The sequence below is a fragment of the Pongo abelii genome, chromosome 6 (assembly GCF_028885655.2).
Source record: "Pongo abelii isolate AG06213 chromosome 6, NHGRI_mPonAbe1-v2.0_pri, whole genome shotgun sequence".
Lineage (NCBI taxonomy): Eukaryota > Metazoa > Chordata > Mammalia > Primates > Hominidae > Pongo > Pongo abelii.
The window spans coordinates 155,209,544-155,227,573 of NC_071991.2; the positions used below are offsets into that span (position 1 = coordinate 155,209,544).

The window sequence follows — 18,030 nt, forward strand, 5'->3', positions numbered from 1 at the left end:
TGGAGACTCAGGGCCCCTGCTGTTGGATACCAGGCCTGTCCTGGAGACTCGGGGCCCCTGCTGCTGGACGCTGGGCCTGTCCTGGAGACTCAGGGGCCCCGCTGCTGGATCCTGGGTCTGTCCTGGAGACTCAGGGGCCCCGCTGCTGGATCCTGGGCCTGTCCTGGAGACTCAGGGGCCCCGCTGCCGGATCCTGGGTCTGTCCTGGAGACTCAGGGGCCCCGCTGCCGGATCCTGGGCCTGTCCTGGAGACTCAGGGGCCCTGCTGCTGGATCCTGGGTCTGTCCTGGAGGCTTGGGGCCCCTGCTGCTGGATCCTGGGCCTGTCCTGGAGACTCAGGGGCCCCGCTGCTGGATCCTGGGTCTGTCCTGGAGATTCGGGGCCCCGCTGCTGGATCCTGGGTCTGTCCTGGAGGCTCAGGGCCCTGCTGCTGGATGCTGGGTCTGTCCTGGACGCTCAGGGCCCCTGCCTCCCACATGCCAAGGGAACATTAAAACAGTTGTGAGTCGCTGGGGGCCGTGAACCAGCTCAGGCTGAGCAGATGCCATCTTTGGAGGATTGAAACGTTTTTAAAAATTAGGTGTTGTAGGACCATCCCCTCCACGGAGGCCAGGCCAGGGTCATCTCTGGATGCTCTGAGGTTTGGTTGCTGGTGGTGCTGATCGTGATGCCTGCAGTGGTCTTCCTGGGCTGATCAAGGAAGCTGCCCAGAGACAGTGCATGGTGTGGAATCCAGGCCTGCCATCTTCCCACCCACCCCTGCCTGGACTATCGCAGTGGCTGACACAGCAGACAGGCAGATACACAGACAGACAGGTAGGCAGACAGGCAGACAAGACAGGCAGGCAGACAGAGACAAGACAGGCAGAGAGGCAGGCAGACAGGCAGACAGACAAGACAGTTAGGAAGACAGGCAGACAGATAGGCAGACAGGTAGACAGGCAGGCAGACGGGCAGATGGACAGGCAGACAGACAGGCAGATGAGCCACTGGTGCTGGGTGGTAGGCAGCCCTGCACGGTGACAGTCAGCTCTCAACTGTCATTCTCCTGCACCTCGGCCTTGTCGCCGGTGGCTGGCAGGCAGTTGGAAGGAAACACCGTTAAATTCTTTGGGTCTTCCACAGTTCCAAGTTCAGGTTTTTTTCTTAACCACAGTAAGAACTATGATCTACAGATGCCAAATAATAAAAAGCTGTATTTACATCAAGCCTATCAATTTGGAAATGAGAAAACGTATCCCCCCAGCTGAGGCTTCATTACAGAACACTTTTAGAAAGCGGAAACTAGAAATTGATAGTGCACCTTTTTCTTGGTAAAATGTTGATGTGCAATAAGAGTCAACACACATCCGATGCCAGCGGGACACCTGCTGACTTCAGCAAGCACTTTGTGCTCTCTCTGGGGGCCAGGGGAGCTGCTTCGTGTTTGACTCCGTCCTGAAAGGCAGCCTGTTCGTCAGGCAGGAGAGGCAAGGCTGAACTTTGGAGTTGTCCTCTTGGCTGAGCCTCCCATACGGGGAGCCAGTTCCCGCGGTGGCTGTCCCCATGCCTGGGTTCCCGCGGTGGCTGTCCCCGTGCCTGGGCTCCAGGGCCCTGGCTTTCCATGTCACATCTGCAGACATCCACCCTGCACCTGATCGTGACAGACTACGCTGCCTACATTTCTGGTTTAGAAACAGCTGTTGTGTATCTCCTGGGCACAGCCAGTGTTTGGTGGTGACACACAGAAGCTCTCTCTGGAAGAAGAGCACATAATTCTGCAGCTCTTTCTAAAAATAGGAAAGGGGGGGATGGCGGGTGGCCAACTCCCTTCGGTTGACGCGAGCCGCATAGCACTGGGTGTGGTAGAAGGTGGCGCAGCAGGTGCAGGCAGTAGGGAGGTGGTCCGTGATGCAATATCGATGCCTGCGTCCCCTCCCCTGCCTCCCCAGCAGTCCTAATCCTCCAGCTGCAGTCCTGCCCACAGGGGCTTCTCTGTGACAGCCGCCCTGTGCACCAAGACACGACTAGGCTGGGGACGCACTATGGGGCCACGTCCCCGGGAAGGTGCAGACCTCGCTTCCCCATGGGGAAGTCTCGGCACCTGGAGAAAGCGTCACTTTATCTCCTGTCTCTGAAGACTTTGACTTTCACATATTCTGTGCCTTGAGACTATGCACCCGTGTATTTTTGTAAACAACACCTACTCTGGACATGCCGAGGTCACCGCAGCTGGATCTCTCTTTTCTGTTTATAGAGATGTCTTCATGAATCACTGTGCCTTCTTCATCTGTAAGGAGCGTGTGTGCTGAAGAGACACCCTGGTACTACACGTCTGGGTCTAGAATGGGCTTTGCCTCCCACCAGCTGTGTGGATCTGGGTGGGTCCTTATGGCTCTCTGGGCCACAGCTTCATCCTGGGTAGAATTGGGCTCGCTCTATATATCTCTATTTTAATTGTAGTAAAAGATACCTAACATATAATTTACCATTTGTAAGTGCACAGTGCAGCGGCAGTGAGGCCCTTCTCACCATTCTGCAACTGTCACTGTCACCACGCTCTTCAGAGCATTCTCATCTTCCCAAACGGAAGCCCTGTCCCCATCAAGTCCCTCCCCACTGTCCCCTCCCTGAGCCCCTGGCCACTACCCCCTACTGTCTGCCTCTGTGAATCTGACGCCTCCGGGGACCCCATGAGGTGAAATGACGGGAGGCTCACGATGGCTTCATGGCAGGGTCAATGGCTCAGCCAAATGAGATCCCACATGGGAAATGCCTGCCCAGGGTGTGGCATCGAAGAGCTCAATAAATGGGACTTCCTTTCTTCCCCCAGCCCCCTTTCCTCATGCCAACTGGACTCGAATGTCTCCTCCAATGGGTGTGTGTCTTTCACTCAAGGCGGCCCCATTTGGCAGCTGGGAGGCGTCTTTGCATATTAAAATACACTTTCTAGAGAAAGGCTATCTGTCAGGTACCCAGAGCCGCAGGGATCCAGGAGTGGATCATGGAGACCTGCCTTCTCCTCTCGCCTTCCTTCCTGATATTCAGCCTCCTCCCCAAGCGGCGTGTTGACAGCAACCAGAGCTCAACGCCTGGAGGTGTCAACGGATGGGTATGAGGTGTTAAGACTCCTTATTGAGAAGCATTGAACAAAATAGTAAAACCTCACAAAGCCAAACTCATGTTCCTAATTTAAAATTTATTAGAATATTTTTAACCCTTCTTGAGATCTAAATAATAGAGTCTTAGGTTTTTAAAAAGAAAGTTTTATGCACCACGAAGTCCAGACGCCAGCCGAGGCCAAGTTCCCTTGTGACATCTGGACTGACAGCGGCGGCGTGGATGGAAGAGGGAGCTTGTGGGTGGCGCTCTATGCCGAGGACGGCTTTTCCTGCCTCCTGCAGTGATTTTCAAAACTCACCACCCCGGCTATTTCCACCAAACTCTCTGGCTTCTTTTTCTTTTGTATTTTGAATGTCAGCACCCTTTTTGAATTTATGATCCCAGAATGAACATCATATTCCACATATGATCCCAGAATGACCAGCAGAGACGACAGTTGATATGTTTCTTTCTAAGATCTTGATATGACTTCAAATAATGTAGCACAAGATTGTCCCATACTTAAGTTTTCTTTCCATTCTTCCTTTAAAATTGTTCTACACTTTAAAAAAAAATGTTTATATGACAAAATGACACTCTCACCCCAAAATGGGTATTCTTTCCTTGAGGGATGTTTTATTTCTAGGCCAGTTTAGTACTTACTAGTAACACTAATTTTTGAACTGTAACTCAGACTTCCACAGACCCCTCTGAGCAAGGGCCAGGAATTCAGCCGAATGATTTGGAGAGCACTCACAGACAAGGAATTAATTTGGGGTACATCTTCCTTTAGGTAATGAATTTATTTTTAGGAATTTCTTGATGTAAGTCAAATTTTGGAAATCAAATTCTTGAAATGCATCCAGTGTCCATATAGAGCTGGTTCGCTGCAGGAAAGCACCGCGTGTGCAGTGAGTGGCGACCCTCCGTGGATTTTCATGCACGTTCTGGGCTTTGCTCACGGCCGCAGCATAGACAGAGGTGCCGTGGGCCCTGCGGGAAGGGGAGCTGACGGGGCATCATGGTGCCATGCTGGGGGAGAGGCTGGTGCGCGTGGAGTGACCTCGATGCCCCATGCTCACCGAGGGGACTTCCCCTGAACCCCTCTTCCAGGCTCCTCCTTTCTGGACTGATGGGCCCCTGTGCAGCATTTCTTGCTGAGGACCTTGGGGCCCTCCTGGCTCCTCTGCCTCCAGCCTCCCAGTGACCTCCAAACGGACTCCTGACCCATCACCATGTCATGTGGGTGCCAATTAGCTGCTTGGAAAAGGTCTTTTTTCTTCTTAGCCATTGTTCTGGGTAGCATCATGTACCCCCAAATCCATGTCCACCTGGAACCCGTGAATGTGGTCTTATTTGGAAACAGGGTCTTTGCATATGTGGTCAAGTTAAGGTGAGGTCACACAGGCTAGGATGAGCTCTCAGTTCAATGACTGACATCCTAGAAGAGGAGGGAAATTTGTACCCCAACATAAATCCACGGTGGGGAAAAGCTGTGTGACAGCAAGGCAGAGATGAGGGGGACACTTCAAATCCCCCAAGGAGTGCACGGGCCTGGGGCGGACACGGCTGTCATTCCCATCACGGCCTTTCTCACGCTCACGCTTTCTTCCTGGAATTTGCTGATTACCGACAGAGAAGAAACACCTGTGAACCCGCCCCAAGGAGGAGCTTCAGATCAGCATCAACAGCTGGAGATAAAAGGAAGGTGCTTTGGGATGATCCATAATCTTCAGTCTGTGTCCCGATCCTTGGTCAGCATCTGGGAATGGTCCAGAAGGGGGATGCAGGAGGAGACGGTCACTCCAACTCAGCCTGTTGACTTCGTCATCACCAACTTCGCATTTCAAATCCAGCTTTGTCCTTAAAAATACACGTTACCGTGGGTTTGGAAAAGTTCTGCCTTCCGTGGGAGGTTTTAAAGACAGGTGTTCTTCCTCTGCCTGCATTCTGCTAAGCCAGAGAGGGCAAAGAGAACCCTAACTTTGATTTTTTAAGAATGTCAATCTTGGGGCTTACTGGTAATTATTCAATGAAGAGCAACGCCTGAGAGATGCTGACATTCTAAAACACACGGTTTAGAGGCCTCCCAGGCAAATGTGACTGTGCTAGGAAGCAACTCTCCTCCATCCTGCTCTGTGTGGATTTATGGCATCGATGGTGGGCAGCTCCTGTGTTCTGCACAGAGGGATCCCCAGGATGAGGGATGATGTGGAAGCAATGACGTCGTGGTCAGGGAAGTCTGCAGGAAGCAAAATGAAGCGAGTTTCTTTAGTTCACAATTTCTCAGAGGCTCTGCTGGGCTGGCATGCTCGAGAACATCCTGGGAGGGCTGAGGCTACTGGCCATGAGCTCTTGTCTTAGAAAAGCTGTGACCAGGTTGAGGGATGCTGGGGTTTCCTGGAACCACCTGATACCTGCTGACTGACATGTGTCTCAAAATTATCTTGCATTTCACCTTGCTTTAAAATTTGTCTCTACTTATTTCATTTAGAGATGCATTATTTCAGTTTCAAGAATGTATGCTCCTGATAATCACTCTAAAATAGCCCAAAAGATGTAAACACTGATCAAATGAATTGCCTCCAACAATTGCAACTATCCATAAAAAACAGTAAGAAAAATGGTTCATGCCTTCTATTCACTAGCCACAGGAATCTGGGCACGCTATGAGCCTCTGAGTCTCACGGATCACAAAGACTACAGGTCAGCATGTGAGAGCTTCACACAGGACCCAGCACCTGCTGAACTGAGGTTGGATGTGGGCATCATCGTGGTCGTTGAGCGTGGACACCAAGAGCCTTCACACAGGACGGAGGGTGGAGGTGGCACCTGCTGAACTGAGGGTGGATGTGGGCATCACTGTGGTCGTTGAGCATGGACGCTGAGAGCCTTCACACAGGACGGAGGGTGGAGGTGGCACCTGCTGAACTGAGGGTGGATGTGGGCATCATCGTGGTCGTTGAGCGTGGACACCAAGAGCCTTCACACAGGACGGAGGGTGGAGGTGGCACCTGCTGAACTGAGGGTGGATGTGGGCATCACTGTGGTCATTGAGCATGGACGCCGAGGGCCTTCACACAGGATGGTGGGTGGAGGTGGCACCTGCTGAACCGAGGGTGGATGTGGGCATCACTGTGGTCGTTGAGCGTGGACACCAAGAGCCTTCACACAGGACAGAGGGTGGATGTGGCACCTGCTGAACTGAGGGTGGATGTGGGCATCACTGTGGTAGTTGAGCATGGACGCCGAGGGCCTTCACACAGGATGGTGGGTGGATGTGGCACCTGCTGAACTGAGGGTGGATGTGGGCATCACTGTGGTCGTTGAGCGTGGACGCCGAGGGCCTTCACACAGGATGGTGGGTGGATGTGGCACCTGCTGAACCGAGGGTGGATGTGGGCATCATTGTGGTCGTTGAGCATGGATGCCCTCCAGACCCTGTGGCTTTGCTGGACAGAGAAGTCTTGCACAGGTGAGGAGATGAAGTTGATGTTGGGCTGTGGGGGCCCAAGGGCTCATAAAAATGAAAGAACACATATTTGGGGGCACTCCATGCCACACACAAATAAGCACATTTTGGGTAATGGGTTGAGGTGGATGAAAACTCTGGTGGTATTAGGACTCCGTGGGTATTCTCTGCCCGCCCTCCAATTCCGAACACTCTGTCCTTTTCCCTGAGAGGCCGGGGTGAGCGTGCGCAGCAGGGGGCATCCCTGGACGGGCCCTGGGGCTCCATTCTAAGGGCAGCGCTGGGATGGATGGGTCCATGTTTCAGGAAGGCAGGTGTATGCCATGCAAAGACCTTCCTATCACGAAACTCCCGAGACGATGGGCCCCAGGGTGCCATCTTCCCTGGGACAGGCGTGTTCTCACTGGGCTGGGCAACTCCCCAGCTGTGACAAGGAGGGAGCCCAAGTGCCCCCAAAACCATCCAAGTGCCACAGGTTCACCGTGCCACACCGGGATTACAAGCTTCAATGTCACACAGAGACGCAGTTTAGTTTTATTTATTTATTTTCAGTAGTGTGAAGACACAGGCAGACACAAAGAGCAGGAGGTCATACCGATGTGTTTTAGATCCTGGCGTCATCTGAGCTGTGCTGGGTAAGTGATGCTATCTCTCCAATACCCACGTGTCTTGCCCATAAAATGGGATGATGGCACCTGAGGAATCAAATGCTCACCATGCAAGGGTGCTCGGAGGCCCTTGGGAACCCGGGTCTGTTCCTGACTTTTCTGGAAAGCCCTGCAGAGACTGTTCTCAAGGGCAGAGAGAGGAGGCTCCCCTTCCTGCAATCGGAGTCACGCGAGGCTGACGGGAAAGCCAGGAAAGAGAAGTGAAGGGAATAGGAAGAGCCTGGGGTAGAAGTGAATTTACCGACTCCGGTGCACAGCGACATCAGGAAATGTCTCACCCCAGTGCTGCACGGGTGCCCGGGCCCAGGAGGCCCAGGCCGTGGATCGCCAGGAGGCCCGGGCTGCGGATCGCCAGGAGGCCCGGGCTGCGGATCGCCAGGAGGCCCGGGCTGTGGATCGCCAGGAGGCCCGGGCTGTGATCGCCAGGAGGCCCGGGCCGTGGATTGCCAGGAGGCTGCAGCCTGATCCCAGCGTCACTGCTGCGACAGGCACCTCCCTGCCTGGATTCTGCCGCGTGGGTGACACGTCGCTTCCCACCTTCGTCCCCAGCTCGACTCTCCTTAGGAGCTCCTCTCTGCCAGGCTCAGGGTTGGCTGGTGTGCCCGACATGCGCCGGTGCCTGTGCTCCTGCGGTAACTCATGGCCACATTCCAGGTTCCAGAACCCATTCCTATTCAGCTTTGTCACTGGTGAGGGGCGACCCGGGGGCAGCTGGAGAAGGAAGACCCCACCTGCCCTCTGCATGTTGCTCTATTTGCTGACGTTTGACATTCACGTCAGCCCTCAGGTCTGTGCCTTCATCTGTGTGACCTGGGCTTGTGTCGAATACAGAAGCACCGCCTGGCCTTTAGATGCCCTAGAGGACTCCAGGAGAGGATGATAAACTGTACGTGGGTCCTGCTATGACCGTCATCATAACAACACCATGAACAGGCACATTTCAATAACATGGAATGACTTAGTAACTTTATCCTCGCTGTTTTATAAAACGCAAATGTAAAGTGGCTTAAAAGTAATGATCTTGAAAGCATTAAATCTCTCAAAGGGAATTTTTTCATACTCAAGTTTTGGAAAACAAAAGATTGATAATAAAAAATACGAACGGACTGAAATTCTGATATAAGTAACATTTGATGAACGTCTGTAAGAAGTTTGATTGGCTTAATCAGATTCAAGACACGATTCGTGACCCAGTTATTGAGATCTTCTTTTCAGAAAGAGAGATTTTAATTTAAAAATGTTCACCTGCCAAAAGTCAGCCACAGTGGCGGGCAGCGGTCCCTGGGTGGCGATGTACGTGGGGTTCCTCGGGTCGTGATCCATCTGCGGAGACAAGACCACACCACAGTGGTTAGCCAGGAGGTTAGGAAGCCCGGAGGTTAGGAAGCCCAGAGGTTAGGAAGCCCGGAGGCTAGGAAGCCCGGAGGCTAGGAAGCCCGGAGGTTAGGAAGCCAGGAGGCTAGGAAGCCCAGAAGTTAGGAAGCCAGGAAGCAGAGCCTGGGTTCAGGAAGAGGGAAAGGTGGCGTCTCCTGAGCCGAGCAACACACAACTTGCCCTTTGTTGATTCAAACGAGCACCCGGCACAGGTGGGGACCCAGCTGTCCCGAGCCTTCAGCCTGAGCCACTGCATCTGAAATGCTTTCCTTATACCTGAGGTTGAGGTTCTAAGAGCAGCATCAACAGAAATGAAGACCAGTAGCCCAAGGAGGGCAGGCAGCCGTTGTTAGCCCACTCAGCAGGTGCGGCCCCAGGACATGGATGAGCTTTCCAGCCTGCAAGTGACCCCAGAGCTTCCTGGCCACGGAATCCACCCAGGCTGCCCTGTGTTCAGGAGAACGAGCCTCTTGCTAGAGCCACAGGGCTGGCTGGGGTGAGGCTGAGCTCCAAGCTCTCAATGGAGAGTGTGAACACGGTTCCTCCAGGTCTCATGGACAAACTTGCCAGCGTCCTGGGAGAACGAACTAGTGCTACCTGCTGCTTCCCTGCTGGAGTTAACTCGTGTGTGGGGGCTTGTTTTTGTGTACCCTGGAAAGGGGGCACGGGCACAGCCGGTCAGCCTGGGCCTGGGCCTGGGTCTGTGGCAGAGCCGGGGCGGAAGGGGGCACTAGCAGAGCCGGTCGGCCTGGGCCTGGGCCTGGGTCTGGGCCTGGGTCTGCGGCAGAGCTGGGGTGGTGGGGCCTTGCTGGGAATGGCCTCCTGTTCTGTTTCCCCGCCAGGCAGGGACCAGAAACAAAGAAGGCAAGTGTGGGCTCTCCGGCTCCCCTGTTTGTCCGAACGCATGTTGCTAGCTCCAATGGGAGAAGGTTGGCTTAGAAGACCATAATTATTACATTTATTTCGAAGATTAAGCACAGAAAAAAGAACTTGAGGACAAAGCCTCGAGAGGCAAGTGAGATTTGAGCACATTGCTGAGGGGCGTCAGATGGAGGTGGCTCTGTCTTCCAGAGGGCAAGCCCAGGCCACCCTGCAAAGGACACGAAGATACCAGGACATCACTATCATCCCCAGGGCTCACCAGCTCCTCCCCACACCTCCCAGAAGTCTCTGCAGAGACCGACCCCCGGAGAGCCGGATGCTGCGCTGGGGGAACCTCACCTTGGGGAGGCAGCTGCTTGTGCATCTGACGCACAGTCCTTTCTTCTATTGTGTCTAGGACTAAAATGTACTCTTTTGCTATCAGGGTTTGATTCGAGATTTACAATGCTCCAGATTTCAAGGTAATTATTAAGAATACATTTCTCAACACAGTGAAAAATGAGCAAATTTTAACCCTATGTAATTTTAAGCCAACGCACAAGGACATCAGTGGTGGCCCTGGTGTCACCTTAAGCACTGCTGCATTTGGGAAGCTGACGTGGGGCACGTTTTCTTTAACAGCGAGCCAGTGAGTCCCCGTGCAGCCATCACCAGCCCCAGAGATGACGGCTGTCAGCACAAAAGAAGGCACCAAATGCACCTTATAATTATGTTCACCATAAAAGAGGGGCGAGCATAAAGGAACAGATGTAAGTTATTCTTACAGAACAACACGGTGACGCTAGCCGGGGGCTGGGGGGAAGCAGGGAGAAAAGCTTTTTGTGCATCTGATTTAGTGATTCGTAATTAAAACTGGACCTCGTTTTGAAATTCGCCACAACACACACAATACAGGTAAAATTATGTTACTGTCACTGAAAGCCCCAATTAGAATGTTTCAGTAGAAAAATGCTTAGCAGAAATAAGGAGTTTTGATTTTTTGAAATATGCATTTGTTGGGGGTGACAGCTATTTACAGAGACCCCTGTCTCTTCCCTGCAAATAGTAACGCATAAAAAGGAAAACCCTGCCTCCTTCTGAAATGTTTTTTTGTTTTTTTTTTTTTGCCCAGAGCAATTTCTACAGCAACACATTTTAAAATTGTAAGCATGTTCAAACTAGCACATTTAGTTGCTTTCAAAATGAGAAATAGGTGATTGAAAGTAAAATTCTGGACAGGGTTGCAGGAGGGTCGAGAAGGTGACTGTTGATTTAGGTCTGAATTGTTAAGGTGTCCTAAAGTCCACACACCCATCACCTGCTCCAATACCCAAGACAGGAGAAATACAGTCAGGGTGCTGGGAGGGGGATGGCTGAACAGGAAGTACTGGCTGCGCAGACTGAGTGGGGACCGGCCTCACCTCTCTCCTGCCCACCTGCCGTCCTGTGGGGGCCACTGGGAAGGCGGGAACAGCATGACGATCCGAGTGGTGACATGTGTCATCGGTTTCACAATAATTCAGGAGACAATTACATTCATTTAATTCCAGGCACATTCTGTTGAACAGAAAATGATTCTGGGCAGAAGGATTTTGTGGAAGCAGCAACTGCAAAGGCCACAGGTGGCCTCCTTGTGGTTTCACGCAGGCTTCGAGGAAAAGTCAAGCAAATACTTAACTGGCCACACAGAGATTTTATTACATTTAAGGTTTTCAGGCAGGATAAGTGGCCGTGGAGGAAATCAAGTGAGTTTCTACTAACATTGCTTTTTCCAATGAGGGCATCTGCGTGACAACCGGACTTGGTAGGTGTGTGTCACTCTGTCTTCCCCACCCAGCGATCACACGGCATCTACTCTGGCTTCCTCCAGTCTTCATTCTTAATCTTCGCCTCCTACTCATTACTTTCCATTTCACTGCAATATACTTTTTATTTGTATGACTGTTATGTTCCCGACACAAAGGCCTGTCAGGTCTCCGGGCCTCAGTCTCCATATCTGTATGGTGGGTGAGCTCAGGGAGCGAGGAGCTTGAACATCAGTGTCTCTGGGCCTCAGTCTCCATATCTCTGTGGTGGGTGTGCTCAGGGAGCGAGGAGCTTTGATGATGTGGTTTCTAAGTGTCCTTTAGCTGTGGATTCCAGTGCACGTGCATGTGCAGACTCATCTGTGTGTACGTGTGTGTCCTGGTGTTGGTCATCCTGAAACTGTCAGTGAAAACCTGTAAATTAATTAGGTGAATGCCAAGCTGTCGGGTGGTCTGCGGCCCGCAAACACGCGTCCATGCTGTCCTCAGTGAACCAGAGAGAAGGAAGAATGCTGCTTCCTCAAGTACAGAGCTGCTGTGTCCTCCCGTGGTGTGCGGGGCCGAGTGTCTGAACGGCGAGGTGCAGTCATTTCCGAGCGCTTTCTCCCCAGACAGGGGCTTCTGCAGCAACACATCCCGCCTGGAGAGGCCGGTACCACTGAGAATCCAGTGTGACTCACTCCAAGTGACTTCATGAAAATCAACGGCCAGAAGGCAAGTACAATTAACAGTATAATTCTGTTTTTACTTTTTTTTTTTTTTTGAGGTGGAGCCTCACCCTGTCATCCAGGCTGGAGTGCAGTGGTGCAATCTTGGCTCACTGCAACCTCTGCCTCCTGTGTTCAAGTGATTCTCCTGCCTCAGCCTCCGGAGTGGCTGGGATTACAGGCATGTGCCACCACACCCGGCTATTTTTTGTATTTTTAGTAGAGATGGGGTTTCACCATATTGGCCAGGCTGGTCTCAAACTCCTGACCTCAGGCAATCCGCCTGCTTTGGCCTCCCAAAGTGCTGGGATTACAGGCATGAGCCACTGTGCCCGGCTTACTTTTTAAAAATAAAAATAAAGCCCATTTGTCTGTGTTGACTCTGTTATCCCTTGGTTGACTGATTCTTAGGAAGATGTCGTACGAACTAGGACACTAGTGAGGTGTGTTCCTCTGTCTCTCTGAATACACAGTGTAAAGATGGCCTAGTGATGCGCCTTATGCTATCAGAGGATAATTACTAAACAAGTATCTTTAGAAATCCTAATCTGCATGAAAAACTTAGCCACAATTTCCCCAATATTCCAAACAAAGCTCATTTTAGAAATGAAGCACTCAGCATGTCAGGACCACTGGACTGTGTCCTGCAGTCCTCAACAGCCTCCATGGTGGCAGAGGCGCCCACTGCGGGGCAGGTGAAGGGAACGCCAGTTTCTGCTCCCAAACCAGCCCCGGCCTCTGGCAGCTGTGACCTAAACATCTTAAGAGGATCTGCCCAGCTTTGGGGAAGGGCACGGGGGATCACGTCTTTACTCTGAAATCTTGCACAGAGAATAAGCACACGCCTCATCTGTAGGTATTTCTACCTCTCCACCTCTCCACCTCTCCACATCTCCACCTCTCCACCTCTCCACATCTCCACCTGTCCACATCTCCACCTGTCCACCTCTCCACCTGTCTACCTCTCCACCTCTCCACATCTCCACCTCTCCACCTGCCCACATCTCCACCTGTCCACCTCTCCACCTGTCCACCTCTCCACCTGTCCACCTCTCCACCTGTCCACCTCTCCACCTGTCCACCTCTCCACCTGTCCACCTCTCCACCTGTCCACCTGTCCACCTGTCCACATCTCCACCTGTCCACATCTCCACCTGTCCACATCTCCACCTCCCCACATCTCCACCTCTCCACCTGTCCACCTCTCCACCTCTCCACCTCTCCACCTGCCTTTCCTAACATCTAAAGCAAATTTCATGAAACGCTTTCTTGAAAACCATCATCTGACTTGTCAAGTCCCTTTTCCAAATACTAAGTCTTAATATAGGAATTTATTGGGAAATTGTAGCTTCAGTAATCAATGGGAGATTGACTTGTTTTTTTGAGACAGGGTCTTGTTCTTTAGCCCAGGCTGGAGTGTGGTGGCATGATCTCGGCTCACTGCAACCTCTCCCTCCTGGGTTCAAATGTTTCTCCTGCCTCAGCTGGGATTACAGGTATGCGCCACCATGCCTGGCTAGTTTTTGTGTTTTTAGTAGAGATGGGGTTTCACCACGTTGGCCAGGCTGGTCTTAAACTTCTGAACTCAAGTGATTCACCCGCTTTGGCCTCCCGAAGTGCTGTGATTACAGGCATGAGCCACTGCACCCGGTCAGCAGATTGGCTTTTGAACTTGACATATTTTTATATTGTATTCTTAGGAGTTGAGATTTACTTAAGTAAAATACTGAATATAAACCATTATTATACACAGAATTTTGGTTGTAAATAACTGAAGTGGTTCCTATATTTGGCCAATTTCTTATGCTAGTCAGAACATCCAACCTCTCTTCCTTTTCTGAAAAGCCACTCTGTCCCTACATAGTTAAATGCATTCTGAATTAAAACTTTAAACGATGGTTTTTTTTCTCTCTTAATAGACAGTGAAATGAAGAATTAAGCTGGTTTTTAAGCGTCTTTGGGAGTTTCAGAGTTGTCCTGGTAATAAAGCTTGTGTGCTGTGTTTGAGTGGACTGTTGTGTGAACACCATTCCTCAACTTGGTGTCCTCAGTAATAATCAGGCTGTTTTAAATGTAGCTCATGGGTTTCTCTCTCAGACAACCTATGAGGGAAAACAGAATTCCCATTGACTTTCATGACCTCTGATTTAAAAGCAAAGATTGCACATTATTTACTACTGGATGCCTTCCCTGAAATGTAATGAGGACTAAGTACAAATATGACAGATGTAATTATCATAGTTTTATCCTGCACAGCCAGGGCCTTCCTTTGCTGTAATTGTGAGCTTTTCATTCAGCTGCTGCTAGGAAGGTAATTATCATTGTACCTTCAGCTATTTCATAAAGAAGAGGCACCATCGATTTCTTCTGCTTCATTCTTACAACCCAAATTTGAAAAAAAAAAAAAAGAACTGTGGTATGAAATAAAGGAAAGACATAAAATGTACCATAAAATTAGTTCTCTCTCCTGGCCCCACCTTCTCACCCAAGCTCCTGCCCAGTAAGGCCTGGAGAGGGAGTTGCATGAATGTGCAGGAATTCATCCCCCAAACACACCCCCCCTCTGGTTCCCACATGAGATGAAAGCTGTCCACCGTCTCCAGCTCGACACAGTTGCTGCACTGGGCACTGCTGCCCACGCTGGGGCTTGGCTGTGGCCTGGAATAGCGCAGACATCTGCAAGTTGGAACCCATCAAGTTGGGGAGAGTGGGCCCAGCTGCAACGCTGACCTCTCGTCTCTTAGGCTTGTGAATCATGGCTTTATTCCTCATTCTGGCTTCATCAAATGGTTCATCTCAGGGAAAACGGACCTCAACATGGCTTTTCTTTTCCTTCGGACGGTTTCGTGTTGCCAACTCTGCTGCACGTAGTACAAGAGCGGAATCCAGGAACGCACACCTGGCTTTACCAGAACGCATGTTCTGTTCATCAAGTGAGAGGCTGGCACATCAGCGAGGCTTTGGTTTGATGTTTTTGAATTAGAATTGATGACAGAAAAATACTATGTGCATCACATCTTATTAAGGAAGATGAATGAGGATCTTTGAAACCCAGATGGAACCAAGCTTGGGAATCAACCTCTGCTGGAAGGAAAGAAGTGATTCCTTCTTAAGAATGAACACATAAACAGAAACCTGGGTTCAGGTGGTGTAGACCAAGTACACTAGACCACTTCTTCACTTTGAATTCAGTCTCTCAAAGCCGAACATGCTCACTGTGTGAGCTGTGAAGTGCGGGAAAATGGGACTGGCTCAGGCATGTGGACATCTTCCCAGTGTGCTTTATCCCACAGGTGTGCTGAGACCAGCAGAGCCGAGAGCTGAGCACTGTCCACCATCAGTGGCTGCTGAGACCAGCAGAGCCGAGAGCTGAGCACTGTCCACCATCAGTGGCTGCTGAGACCAGCAGAGCCGAGAGCTGAGCACTGTCCATCATCAGTGGCTGCTGAGATCAGCAGAGCCGAGAGCTGAGCACCGTCCACCATCAGTGGCCGCTGAGACCAGCAGAACTGAGAGCTGAGCACCGTCCGCTATCAGTGGCCACGGCCTGCAGGCAGTTGGGCTAATACTTTCATCCAAAGCTCCCTATGGACGAGCAAAGAAACTTTGGGACACCATATGGTGCGATTTGTGCCTTGATCACCTGCCCTGTCTCACTCAGCCCTAGAACAGCGTCGCATCCTGCAGCCACCATATTTGATTAAAGGCAAATTTGGAATTTTAGTGAGATGTCCTCATGCTTCCTTGAAGACCAGAATTGAGAAGAGCTGTTTAAAGGGGGAGACATGACAACCAGCATCCGCCATAAATCCGCACGGAGCCCCAGCCTCTCCACCGCTGGTTTAAAGCGCCATCTGCCAGGCCTCCAAAACCCCGGCCCTGGACAGTGTCCCATCCTGCCCCCGCCACCTGCCACCATCACTGCTCATATGAACAGCCAGTCCCAGTGTCCCTGACCTGTGGCTTCAGCCCTCTCCACACTCACATCTCTTCCTCCTCTGCTCACTCTGGGAGGGCTGCAAACCTCCCCATTCAGCCCTGCTCCCCCCACAGGTCATGACAGGGAAGGGGATGCCCAGAGTTAAATAGGGTGAAAGCTGCGTCCAGCATGGGCTGAGAGGAGCCCCTGGGAAGTGAGGGACCACAGGCCACAGGGACTCATACCTCATGGCACAGGAGCTGCCGCCACACTCATCCCCAGAAACACAGGACAGCCCGATCTCCACTGCACCTGCGTCTATCCCAGGGGGAGGAACAGCCAGCAAACGGTCTCTTTCTTAAGAAACAGGATCCCATTCACTGGAAATACTTCATGAAAACGAACCTGGAATTCTGGACCTGCCTCCAAGCCACTGATTGTTACAGAAAGCGTAGACTGAGGCCTCGTGTGCCCATGCCCCATGAATATACAGGGAATGTGTAGCTCCAGGAAAGAGGAACGGCACCCACTACGAACCTCTCCTAAAAGCCATGTCTTCTAGTCAGGAAACTGTCCAGTCGCCATTGCTGGATGTTCTACAAGTCACAGAACCCACCGCCCAGCGTGAGCCGGGACCCACATGGCTCATAAACAGCCCCGCTGGTGAAGGAACAGGGGAGTGGCGGGAGCCCAGTGGGCAGAGTCGGCCCCGCCCACCGCAGAGACGCCGAGCTGGGTGGGGAAGTGACTTCCCCCGAGAACCTCCCTGCGTGCTTTGCCGCATCCGTGCCACCCGAGGGAAGAAAGCCCAGGGCCCCTGCCCCGGCAATGCACTTACTATGGGGCTGGCGTTGATGTAGTCCGAGTGGCTGTGGCTGTTCTCCGCCTTCAGCAGGACCCGGGAGTGGTCATCTGCAAGGACACAGTGCAGGGGTCAGAGGAACTTTGGCTCACCCAGCAGTGTGGGACCCCCACCTGGGCTCCAGGGCCCACCACCCAGCAGCATGGGACCCCTGCCCGGCCTCCAGGGTCCACCGCACAGCAGTGTGGGACTCCCAACCAGCCTCCAGGGCCTATAGCCCAGCAGTGTGGGACCCCTGCCCGGGCTCCAGGGCCCACCCGCGTCCTCTCCCAGGACTCTGCTCACACCCTCCTGAATGTGGCTTCTAATGTTCCTGTTCCCATCCTCCCCTCCATGTGTGATCCTCCAAGCGGGAGGCAGACGAACGGCATGTGGGGAACTGGCACAAAGCTCCCACTAGGCAGAATGGAGATATCCTCGTGTTTTCCCACACGTGGAGTTCACACACCAAGGTCAGGGGTTCCTCTGCAGAATTTTATACCATGTTGGCCTTTAAATCACAGACACACTTGGCAACACACAGCGGGTAAACAGAAATATGAACGTTAAGCAATCGCCCACCTTTCAAAATATAAAGTTTCATAGTCAATGAACAGTTAAGTCCTCAAGATTACTGGAACTTAGTTTTAAAAGGAGAGTAAGAGACAAATAAAATGCAGATAAAGAGGAAATGGAGGAAAAATGTACCGGTGGAGACTGGCATAAAAACTCGCTTGGACAGGCAGAGGAACCTGACGGCTGCTGAAGCCAGGCGCAGCAGGGGAGACAATAGGCACTTGTGATGTGTGTGATATGTGAGCTGTCTTGGCTTTGGTTCTGGGGTAACCCCCATCCTGCTGGCTGCGACTACCTTCCTCTTTGCTCTGTTTTTAGAAACTTCGACCAGCAGAGCTCACAGAGTGGAAGCCGCAAGAGCCTCTCCTGCACCTCCCAATTCCCTGGTGTGCGGCTGCCTCCTTTTCTCTGCAAGGTGCTCTGCAAGAGCCCCTCCTGCACCTCCCACCTCCCTGGTGTGCAGCTGCCTCCTTTTCTCTGCAAGGTGTACTTTGTGTTACAGGATCTTTAGGGTGTTGTTTTTCTGGCCAGACATCTCTGTGGCTGGTGGTGCCTTTGCCCAAGTTTTGCTCAGGCTGGGCCTGGCAGGCCGCGTTTGGCTCACACTACCAGCCTGGGTCCCATGCCTGCCAAGGGAGAGTCAGGCATGGAGTGGCGAGGGGTGTGTGAGGAGCATGGGGTCTGGCCACACCAGTCAGGCACGCTGGGTGCTGCAGCAGGGTGAGC

At 52.0% G+C, this 18,030-nt stretch overlaps 1 protein-coding gene across 12 annotated transcripts in view; it reads right to left on the reverse strand.

Moving 5' to 3' along the window:
• Window positions 1-18,030, reverse strand: part of PTPRN2 (protein tyrosine phosphatase receptor type N2) — a 1,035,582-nt gene that overhangs the window by 51,171 nt on the left and 966,381 nt on the right. For all 12 annotated transcript variants that reach the window (XM_024249815.3, XM_054560095.2, XM_054560097.2 and 9 more), the window contains 2 exons: window positions 16,726-16,799; window positions 8,467-8,544 (listed from right to left, as the gene is read on the reverse strand). In XM_024249815.3, the coding sequence (XP_024105583.2) occupies window positions 8,467-8,544; window positions 16,726-16,799 (152 nt within the window). The remainder of the gene's footprint in view (window positions 1-8,466; window positions 8,545-16,725; window positions 16,800-18,030) is intronic.